This window comes from Rattus norvegicus, chromosome 11, assembly GCF_021556685.1.
Source record: "Rattus norvegicus strain SHRSP/BbbUtx chromosome 11, alternate assembly SHRSP_T2T, whole genome shotgun sequence".
Classification (NCBI taxonomy): Eukaryota; Metazoa; Chordata; class Mammalia; order Rodentia; family Muridae; genus Rattus; species Rattus norvegicus.
Window position 1 is genome coordinate 27,816,383 of NC_141544.1, and position 12,212 is coordinate 27,828,594.

At 36.8% G+C, this 12,212-nt stretch overlaps 1 protein-coding gene and 1 non-coding gene across 7 annotated transcripts in view; one reads left to right on the plus strand and one right to left on the minus strand.

The window, feature by feature from the left end:
• Positions 1-367: 367 nt before the first annotated feature.
• Positions 368-12,212, minus strand: part of Lipi (lipase I) — a 39,455-nt gene continuing 27,610 nt past the window's right edge. For 4 of the 6 annotated variants that reach the window (XM_087575955.1, XM_087575953.1, XM_087575957.1 and 1 more), the window contains exons 10-11: positions 11,134-11,310; positions 368-1,119 (exon numbers count right to left, since the gene is read on the minus strand). In XM_087575955.1, coding sequence (XP_087432081.1) covers positions 1,032-1,119; positions 11,134-11,310 — 265 coding nt within the window. In that variant the 3' untranslated portion in view covers positions 368-1,031. 6 annotated transcript variants of the gene reach the window in all.
• On the plus strand, positions 6,394-6,499 carry LOC120095819 (U6 spliceosomal RNA). The gene has a single exon (XR_015633832.1). It is a non-coding gene; the product is annotated as a U6 spliceosomal RNA (small nuclear RNA).

The following is a 12,212-nucleotide window of genomic DNA, read 5'->3' on the forward strand; positions in this document are numbered from 1 at the left end:
TTTTGGTTTAGAAACATGTAACATAAACTATAGAGAGGTTGAGACACAAGAAAGAAAGACCTGTGGCATAGAAGTGTCTCAATTATCAAGTGGGTTGCAAAGTGTCAAGGAAATGTAGATTGTATTTCAAATAGTAGTGTTAATTAATCTAACTCCTCACATTACAAGCAAAGTTGATGAAAAACATTCACAATTTGACTGACATGAATCCAGACATCCCCCAGGGAATTTGAGTTACGCAATAAATCTTTACCATCTTTATGCTGGAGTCTCTTCCTCAGTTATGCAACAAGACTTGTTTCATCAGGTTTTATAAAATTCGATAGGTTAATATGCTCCAAAAGCAATAATGATCCTTATGACTGTTATGTAGAATCATGTTTATTTTTATCATCATGATGGACAGACACTGTTCATAATTTTATTAAGTACATTTCACAAACATTTCTTAGGGGACTGAGAAAAAAATTCAATTAGTCCACTCAAAAATTCTATCATTAAATCAAGGATTTCATCTTAATCCAGGTAGGTGCATAAAATATTAATTTATTGAGCACCCTAGCACAACGTCGTTATTTGCAGTGCATAACAAGTTCTTCATATTCACAAGATTCACATAATCTCAACTTATTTCACTAAACATATTTTCGAATGTAAAAAACTGTTTTTCCATAATAGAGATGTTCAGTGATACTGAATTTGCCCCACTGCAAAGCACTCAAAAAGCTTCTCATTTTCCTTAGGAACTGTGCTTTAACATACTCACTTATTAGTAGGCTAAGTAGCAGATGTAAACATTTGATGTTGAATTTCACTTAGGAAGCAGGTAAGGAGAAACAACAGCTTTAGGATATATGCAGAATGCATTTTTGTCGTGTGCACACTTTGTTTTCTAATTTTTATTCTTTAAAATGTATTAAAATGGATATACCTAATCACAGATTGACTAGCCATTCTAGTCTGTGCCTGCTTACATTGCTCCAGTTGACAATTTTCTCAGTCCATAATTTAAACTGGAAGAAAGAAGGCGTTCACCCCGTCTGTTTCTTACACTCATCTGGTTGAAGATCTATCCTGGCTCTTTCTTTAAGTACAAAATCATACTTACAAATTGGTGGTCTTTGAAAGAAAAGAAAAGAGGAAAACATATTAGTAAAGTAGCAAATTCTACTTCCTTTCAATGTATTAATGTAGTATTAGAATAGTATATTCTGTAACTAGCTACTTTTCCAAAAGAAGGGCATTGGAACTATCCCATAGAACTGAATTCACTTGTCTCATCTGTTACGGGTAACATAGAGATCATACTCCTAAGAAGGAAAATAATTCTCCTTTCCACTCCTATCTCTGCTACCATGCAGATCTTCACATGGCATAGGAGAATTGTGTAGGACAATAAATGGTGCTACTGAAATTGGTGTCTTCCTGAATTCAATGTTAAAGTACCTATAATACTCTTTCCATCATGACTAACACCAAGGAGACAGAGTGACATGTGAAACATATTTATCTACATGCATTTCTTCAACCCTGTTTTGCCATTCATTAAAATGGAAATAACACCATGTAATATATTGTACATTTTATGAGACTGCATTTGAGATGTCTAATAGGTCAAACAGCTATGGTTAATTAAGACTCTTGTCCAACTGCTTATTTTCCTGTTAATATTTGAAGAAACCTACAAACAAAACAAAAACCAAACAAAAAAAGTACAGAGTATCAAATTAAATAGCAAAAGCTTGGTACAAATCTATGGAAGGGAAAAATTAATGCATGGTAGAAGTAAACATATTTTAAAAATCATCAATAGTAGCTAAGTCAAAAGACGTCAAGACAACCTCACAGGTTATCTTACTTTTATCAACCTCCCAGCTGGTGGAAATACTATTGGGTGTTTGGTGGTGTTATTTATTTTTGTTTGTTTGTTTTTCTTCTTATAGAGCTCAGGTTGGTCTTGAGTGTCCTTTAAACCTTCTGCTCTATCCTGCCTATGTAGAGACTGCAGGCATGAACCACGATAGCTGTCAGTGTTATAAAAACACTTAGGAGAAGATTGTATTTAAAATGCTTGACTTTTTATAAGAAATACATTTTATATTTGCATATATAACATAAACTCTGATCATCTTAAAAATTAACAGAGGATAGTTCACATATTTCACATTTGAAATAATAAAGTCTGGTTACAACTTTCATTTTCATGCCATGGGACTATAATTGTGGAATGATACCACTCAAATCTGGGAAAAAGTTTTAAATATTCAGAGAAATGGATTTCATTATGTTATAGTGTCTGCTTCTAGGAACTGAAGTTGACTCAGAGGTTGAAGGCACTTCTTGCTCTTACAAAGAACAATGGGGTTTCCATTTCCACCAACCACAAAACAGCTGAAGACAGCATCAGAGGATTGGATTCCCTCTTCTGGAATATGTGGGCACTACATGCAAGGAGTGTAAAGTTGCCTCCATAGGCAAAATACGCATACGCATGAAATAATTAAATATAAAACTTTAAAAAATATAGTTAAAGAAAAGTCGAGGGAAGAGTTCTAGTTCCTCAAAAATGTTTACCAATACTTGTTCTGTTCTGTTGTACTTATACATGAGTATGGCTTCGATATTTGAATTTCCTGTGCCACATTTTTACACTCTTTTTGTATTAAAAATGTGTCAGATTTACCAATGAAAAAGCTACTTCAGCTGCTCAGTGCCTTTGCTGCATGTCTAAGATGTATGAACAGCGCAAGGACGTCTTCTTTCATTTTTTACAATAGAAAGAAGCTCACAAGCTGATCACCATGTATTTAGGTTACTAATATTCAGACTATATGTCCTATTAAATAACCTTCACTTCATAAGGCATGTGCAATATTGTAAGGGCAGTTTAAGCAAATGTGTAAGGCCTAGCAACCTTAAATTTTGCCAGTGTGTACGCGAAAGTTCAGTTTTCTTTCTCTTTACAGTATGAAAAGTCACCTGTTTTCACTGCCATGACTCTCAGTGTTTTATTTTATAAAATTGATATGTCCTGCTTTTGCATGAAAATGCTATTTCAAAGAAAATGTCTACTTGTTACAAGTCCCAAGAGAAAAAATGTTTCTATGCTTTTTATTGTAGCATACCCATTGAATATTACACTTCTAATAATTTGCTTATTAGAGATTATGTTATAGTGTCTGCTAATACATGAGAAAAATATTTCATCGAAATAACATAAACTTTAATTGGAAGTTTAAGTTAATTGTTTAACTTAAAACATTGGAAGTAATTCTAAGATAATATCTAAAATTAAATCAGTCTAGTTTTTACTGCAACCTATAATAACAAAACAAATTATAAGAAATACATTTTTCTTATTTTAAAAATCTTCCTGAGACCTTTGCATGACTTGCCACATTTACTATTCTAATATTCCTGTGCAAAATGGCTTAGAGAAAGATTTTAAGCATTAATACAGGGACAGAAATATACCCCCGTCTTAACTGCTAGACAGCAATAAATTCTCGACATACAGGTCATAGCTAGATAAAGTGTGTTTAAAGGCTGGAAGTAAATTAACCTAGGTTAAATACTTCTCCAAGTCTGTCTAGTACACCATGAAATCAGGCCTTCTAAAGAACATCTGTCCAAAAGTAATTTAATAGCTCCTTGAAAATCAACCTCAAAGATATTTATAGAAGTTCTGCATTTATAAAACATATACATAGCCCTGCTCAAGTGCATACCACACCAGACAGAAGAACAAATTGGTACCTAGGCCAACAGAAAGGATTCATCCCACAATTGATTAAAGAAGATGCAAAGACCCAGTGCCAAACCCATACAGGCTCCTTTCTGGCTCCTACAGTCCTTCCTCCTCCTCTTTTTCCCATTCCCCTGGCTCTGTCAGAGAGGTCGGGGCAAAAAGAGAACACACCCCACAGAATCAACTAAGCAGGGCTTATAGGACCTCACAGACTCTAAAGTCACAGCCAGGAAGCCTGTACCGGCCTAATCTAAATCACGTGCATACGTGTTCTGGATGTGTAGTGTGGCGTTCTTGTGGGACACCTAACAGTGGAGGCAAATTGGGATGCTGTTCCTCCGCTGGGTCGTCTCATCCAGCCTTGATACGAGGGTATGTGCCTAGTTCTATTGCAACTTGTGTTGTGTTCAGTTGTTATCCCCGGGAAGCCTGCACTTTTCTGAGGGAAATGGGGGAGGAGAGGATCTGAAGGAGATGGGAGGTAAAATAGGAAATAGGAATCCCCAAAGAATACAGATAAATGATACAAAAAAGAAAATAAATTCAATATGTGGTTGAAACTTTAAATGGACTCTTATAAAAAAAAAGAACAAAATCTACAAAGAGTTAATTTATCAAATTCCTTCATAAAGAAAATATGATTTTTTACCTTTTATGCTTTAAAGGTATTATAGTACAATATTATAATCAATCATTTCTTTTTTTTTTTATAATCAATCATTTCTTATAGAAAGCTAAGATATATGAATAACATTATCAGACATATTATAATCTGTCCCAAATCAGAAAAAAAATGATTATCCAAAGAAAACAATTTGCCATTTTTTGAGAAAGGAAAAAAAAATATACCACTAAGCTTTTCAATACAATCAAGGCAACAGACACCATAGCGACCTGTAAAAGTATCGAAAGTAAAATGTGTTTCAGACCGAAGCAAACATGAGGACTTCTCCAGAGTACAGACTTCTACAGAGTACAGATGACCTCATCATTGTCATTTGAAAAATGCCAATTAACAACAAGCTCTATTTGCATACCTGCTATTTGAAATGTAAATAAAAAATATCCAATGGGGTAAGAAACAAAACAAAACAAAACAAAACTAGAACCAAGCAACCAATCAAGTAGCAATCCAAAAGTAATCCAAAAGAATAAAACCGGTATACACTCATTGTTAAGTGGCTATTAGCCCAAATGCTTGAATTACCCTAGATGCACAGAACACATGAAACTCAAGAAGGATGACCAAAATGCGAATGCTTCACTCCTTCTTTAAAAGGGGAACAAAAATACCCTTGGCGGGGAATAGGGAGGCAAAGTTTACACAGAGGCAGAACGAACACCCATTCAGAGCCTGCCCCACATGTGGCCCATACATATACAGCCACCAAACTAGATAAGATGGATGAAGCAAAGAAGTGCAGGCTGACAGGAGCCGGATGTAGATCTCTCCTGAGAGACACACCCAGAATACAGCAAATACATGAACGAATGCCAGCAGCAATACACTGAACTGAGAACGGGACCCCGTTGAAGGAATCAGAGAAAGGACTGGAAGAGCTTGAAGGGGCTTGAGACCCCATATGAACAACAATGCCAAGCAACCAGAGCTTCCAGGGACTAAGCCACTACCTAAAGACTATACATGGACTGACCCTGGACTCTGACCTCATAGGTAGCAATGAATATCCTAGTAAGAGCACCAGTGGAAGGGGAAACCCTTGGTCCTGCCAACACTGAACCCCCAGTGAACATGATTGTTGGGGGGAGGGCAATAATGGGAGGAGGATGAAGAGGGGAAGCCCATATAGAAGGGGATGGGGAGAGGTTAGGGTGATGTTGCCCCGGAAACCGGGAAGGGGAATAACAATCGAAATGTAGATAAGAAATACTCAAGTTAATAAAGATTTTAAAAAAAGAAAAGAAAAAGAATAAAACTGAAAAGTAACCTAGACGTGGTGATTTAAATGAGATGCCCCCCATGAGCCTCAAGCATTTGAATCCTTGGATTCTAGTTGGTGGTGTTTGAAAAGGATTAGGAGGTGTGGCCTTTTGGGGGAAGGAGTGAGTCTGGGATTGGCTTCCTGTTCCAGAAGTCTTCTTCCATAACCAGGATGTTCTCTGCTTCCTGTTTATGCATTGGGATATGAAGTCTCAGATATTGCTCTAGTACCATGCCTGCTTGTCTGATGCTCTGCTTCTTGCCATAATGACTCCTATCTCTTTGGAAGTTCAAGCACCACTTAACGTATTTTTTGTAAGTGGACGGAATCATATTTGTTTATCATTACAATATGAAGTAACTAAGATAGTAGTAGAGGAACACTTGTCGGAAGAGCAATAAATATATACTGCTGTTCAAAAGTAGCAAAACTTATAGCTACTTTGAAAAATACTTATTGTTTCTTTCTTTCTTTTGTTTGTTTTTTTCGGAGCTGGGGACTGAACCCAGGGCCTTGCGCTTGCTAGGCAAGCGCTCTACCACTGAGCCAAAGCCCCATCCCTGATTGTTTCTTATAAAGCTTAAGACATATCATATTATCCAACAATCCTGCTTCTTGATATCTATACAAGAAAAATGACACCTTATAATCATATAAAAAACCTTATGCCAGTACAAGTTTACTAATAAGAAACAAAACTAAGTGCTCGCATCGGAAGCAAAAATACTAAAATTGGAACAATACAGAGAAGATTAGCATGGCCCCTGTGCAAGGATGCATAAAAATTCATAAAGCGTTCCTCATTAAACAAACAAACAAACATGGTGAGTGGGTAAGTTGCATAATACTTTTAAATGAAATACTATTAATTCATAATCTTCAGTGATATAAAGAACAGCTATATGCAAAATGCCACAACTACAATGACCTTTAATCCTATGTCTATAATATCTGGAAAAGTATGAGCCAGTCACAGCAGATAGAGGTTGGAAGTGGAACCAAAAATCAAAGATCATTTAGTACAAATAAAAAATGTTCTGAATTTTTCTTCTGTCTGTAATTGAAATCCTTCACTTACTGAAAGTCATACAAATACACACCAATAAGAAATATTTAGGGGGCTGGGGATTTAGCTCAGTGGTAGAGCGCTTACCTAGGAAGCGCAAGGCCCTGGGTTCGGTCCCCAGGTCCGAAAAAAAGAACCAAAAAAAAAAAAAAAGAAATATTTAGTATTAAGGTTTTAAAGGTGAGTTTAGTCAGAGATTTTTCTGGAAACCATCCAAGGTCACCCCTCTCATATGTATGTTCCTTAGTTCCTCAAATCTAAGATCTTGGTTATAGGGAGTTCCTGGGAGGAGGTTCTGTGTGGTTTCTAACAATCTGTATCTGGAGGAGTAATTGCTTATCAAGGGTGTGCAAATTACGGTGGGTCATCAGACATCACATCTTTTGTAACCCACATCTTCCACAGTTCGGCAGTCTCAATTCTCACAAGACTGTGTATTATCTGTGTGGACACATCTAAAGAGAAAACGCTGCCACATGGTTTACATCGATTTTCCAGTCAATTAAAATTAGCATACTTTTATCCAAGTATCTGTTAGCATTGCTATCTCTGGTCAGAAGATGATATTAATAGCCTCATTAAATATACAGAAAATGTACTTTAGAATTTTATTTTCTGAGTCAAAGGAATTACATGCAACTGTTATTCTTTTTAAATTTAGTAAATTATTGCAACTCACCCACAGTTTAGGTTATAAGAAACAAAATCCCATGAGCTTTGTCCATAGTAAATACTGTGTCCTATTTCTTATATTGAGTGGGTATTATAGAGTATGTATCCTGCATTAAAATCAGCTGATAAATTAGTGATACAAAAAGAAAACTAGTAGTGATTATGTCTTGGTTGAAACATTATATATGAATCAAAATTTCAAAATCAACAACTAATAAGTTGAGCCTCAAGGAACGGAAGAATTTCCATAAGGCAAGGACACTGTCAACAGGACAAAATGGCAGTCTAGAAAATTGGAAAAGATTTTTACAACTCTACATCTGATATTTGGGTATCAGAGGTCTGATAGCCAAACTATATAAAGAACTCAGGAAACAAGACAGCAACAAACCAAATAACAATCAAAAATGGGACACAGAGTTCTTACAGAGGAATGGCTAATGGCTAACAAGCACTTGAGATTTTTATCCCACTTCCCTCAGAATGGCTAAGATCAAAAACTGAAAGGGTAGCTCATACTGAAGAGGATGTAGAGCAAGGGACACACTGCTCCTTTGTTGGTGGGAGGGCAAACTCATACAACCAATTTGGAAATCAATTTAGTGGTTTCTCAGAAAATTGGGAATACATCTACTTTATGACCTGTCTACCCCACTCCTGTACCCAAAAGATACTCCACCATACAGCAGGACACTTGCTCAAGTATGTTCGTAGTTAGAAACAGTTTTATTCATAGTAGCCAGAGACTGGAAACAAGCTAGATGACCCTCAACTGAAGAATGGATAGAGAAAATGTGGTACGTCTATACAGTGGAGTATCACTCTGCCGTTAAAGACAGTGACATCATGAAATTTGCAGGCAAATGGATAAAACTAGAAAAGATCACCCTGCATGAAGTAACCTAGACCCAGAAAGACAAATGTGGTACGTCCTCACTTGTAAGAGGATATTACTCACAAAGTACTGGAAAACAGTGCTAGTAACAGGAAGGGCCCTAGGGTGGGAGGGTGCTTGAATCTCACGGAGAAGGGGGATTAGATGGTGGTGGGGACTAGAGGGAAAGGGCTGGTTGAGGAGGAGGGGGAACGGGAACAGGAGGGATCAGTTGCAGAGAGGACTGAGGGAGAGTACTGGGAGAATAAACTGGATTGGCGAGGGCATATCCATGACTAGCCAAAAACCTAGAACAACAGAAATTCCCAGGAATCTAAGCGACTAAGACACATAGGAACGGGAAATATGGAGCCTGAACTAGCCATCTCCTCTACCCAGTCAAAACTGCTAATGGAGAAATTGAGACACCAACCCAGACAAAAAACGTTAGAGCCAAAATCTGTTCCACCTACGAGATGTACATGGGTAAAAGATGGAGCAGAATTTGAGAGAAGGGCCAACCAATGATTGGCCCATTTTGAAACCCATATCATGAGAGGGAGCCCAGCTCTGACACTCTTCATGATAGTCTGCTATACTTGCAGACAGGAACCTAGTGTAACTGTCCTCAGAGAGGCTTCACCCAGCAACTGATGGAAACTGATGTGGAGACTCACAGCCAAACATTAAGTGGAGCTTTGAGAATCCTGTAGGAGAAGAAGGAAGGATTGAAAGAGCCTGCAGGAAATATCACAAGAAAATCTACAAAAGCAACTAACCTGGGTACATAGGTGCTCGTAGAAATTGAACTGCCAACCAGAGAATGTGCATGGGACTGACCTAGGCCATCTGCACATACGTAACAGTCATGCTGCCGGGTCTTTATAAGGGACTCCTAAAGTGGGAGCAGGGGCTGTCTCCGACTGCATAGGCTGCCTTTGAATCCTCTTCCCCTAACTAGGCTGTGTTATCTAGCCTCAGTAGCAAGAATGTGCCTAAACTTTATGTGCCGAGGCTGATTGACATACACGGGAGGCCTCCCTCCTCTGTTCTGAGGAGAGAGAAGGAGGGACTGGGTGGGAGGGAAGAGAGGGGACACTAAGAAGAGAAGATGGAGGGAAAGTTATGATCAGGATATAAATCAAATAAATAATTTAATAAAAATTTAAAATAGTGATGCAATACAGAAAGTATTAATAATTATGTCTTAGTTGAAACATTACATATGAATCATTTTTAAGAAATTACTTGCAATGAATATTCATTAATTAGTAGAAATGCTTTTTTTCTTGTAAAAATAAGTACCAAAACAGGTATAGATTAAAACTACAACTTTGGTCTTCATTGTATGATATCCTGCTCCAACCACATTAGTGTAAGAAATTATATTAAATGTTTTTGCGCTTATGTATATTGATTTTGATACTTTTGCATAAATTCCAACCACTGGGACAATGAAACTGCTTTTTGTCACTCTAATAGCATTTTAACGATTTTTGAATGTATGTGTATTATTGTACTGTAATTATAAGATGATTTGCATTTAAATTAATTTGTCCACCCTCCTCTGTGGATATAGAACTCATCTAAATGTATGCCCTCAGCTTCGGGAAATGTCTCAGTCAGTAACACAAGATGGGAACCTGAATTGGATCACCAGCACTGACAGACGAAGGCTGGCACAATGCCATTCTTATAAGTTGAACAGATTCCTGGGACTCATTATAATGATGCCAGAGAGAGACCCCTTCTTCAGAAAAATGTGAATGGTGCCTGAAGAATAATATCTAAAGTGTCAGTACACGTGTACATGTTGAAATGCTCTCGTACACACATACAGACGTTTTATCACTATATCAACATAAACATAAATACATATTTTATATATATATAATGTTTTGCTTTTGTTTTTACTTTCTTCAGCTACTTGTTTTCTGTACTGCACTTTCATGTATAACAGATGATTGGGAATTCAAATTATACACCAGTTGGTTGATAGATAAAAGGCGAGTGAAAATAGAAATATTACAACAAATGAAAGAGATTACAACCAAGTCACAAACTATTTCTTTTGTGATATGAATATGGGGAGGGATATGCATGAGATATTCATGTATACATGTGTGTATGTGGACTGCACCTATCTATGCCGGCACATGCAGAGGCCAGAACACAATCTTGGTATATTCCTCTGCCATTTTCTACCTTGTTTCTTTGAGATAGGATGCCTTACTGAAGTTGGAGATGTCTGTGTTGTCTAGCCTAGCTAATCCCTGCCACGATTCCCTTGTCTCTTCCTGTAGGTCTGGCATTACAGTTGCAAGGTGCAATGCATGGCCTTCTCAATGGTGCTAGGAATCCTCCCCAAACCCTTGTGATTTACCCTAATAAAAAAGGCATGCACTCTCTCCTACTTCTCTGCCTCAATCTTTACTGAAGCTGCTGAGATTTACATCTCGCTGGTCCCCTTATTTTGCTCTTAAACTCTAGTAACATTATTTTTGAGTTTCAAAACAAAACAACAAAATTAAGTGTTGATAGACCTTTAATATTATACAAATGCCCCACCCTTGTAATACCTTGTGAAATTATGTGTGTTTGTGTGTTTTTTCTTTGCTTAGACAATGTGATTCTAAACGGTCCTAAGTATCACTCAAGACAAAATAAATACATTATATAATATTTTATAATATTTATAATACATTTTAACATCCTGGGATTCACATATAATAAAATTAACCAACATTTTTACCCATAAATTCTTAACTAAAATTTACAAAGTACTTTTAACATAAGACAAAATATTGTAATCAAAATTTCAATTTCCTACCTTTCTGGATGTGTGAGAGATTTAAACACGAGACTCTTTATTCTGTACTCGCATGTGGGACAGAAAGGACTTGTGGACTGATAATATGTCATGGAAATGCGGGAAATATTCACAATATCATTTACGAACTGAGCAAGAATCTTAACTTCTTGAAGATTAGCAAATGGCATGGTCTTCCTAAGTAGAAAAACAATTATATGTTCAATATATTAGTAGGTTAAATATATTTTAGATCAGTATAACAATAATGAGGCAGAACACAGAGGACCATTTTATAGGGAAGAGGTCAGACAGAACTGAACAGAACAACAATAAAAGTCTACACATTCCCATACAGACACACAGAGCATGTACTTGTGTCTGAGATTGTCTATCCTGTGTTTGACTTTATAGATCCTGCTTCAACCATCAGGAACCATCAGTTCCTTCAATTGACAAGGAGTTCAAATGAAAGACAATGCCCTCTAACATTCTTTAAAATAATTTTCTTTAAAGCAAATGCCAATAAAATACTGAGATTTAAAATGAAAAGTTAAAGTAATATTTTTAAGCATAATTTCATGACCACTCTCAATGTATCAAGATAGTATCCTTGCTTCAAGCATATGCTTGGACCCCATTTAACCAGAAACTGCCTTTTTAGACTATTATAAAACCGGCCATTTTACATGTAAAAGAGCAAAGACAAAAACAAAACTAAGATACAAGTTGCTTTCTAGAATCCACCCAACTATTAGTCATGTGTTATATAAGAACGTCCTTCCCACGTTCTTCATACCAGAAATAGGAGTCCATACAATAATTCCCAGTGTTATAGGATTGGCCTAATCCAAGCAAAACAGAGCCCTTTCTATTGCCATCTCTCAGTGGTTAAAAATGAGGATGTAAAATAGGTAGGCCAGAGGAACCACAGGGTTTGGGTCCGAAGAAAGTAAAAGCGAAATAAATAATGAGGAGGAAAAGGGAAGGGAGGAGAAAAAGAAAAGACAGGAAAATCTTCCTTGAAAGCTGTAGCAGTTTGCAGGACAAAGCATTGGGGTAGAGACATGTCTCCATTTTGAACAGAGGGTAGCACTTGG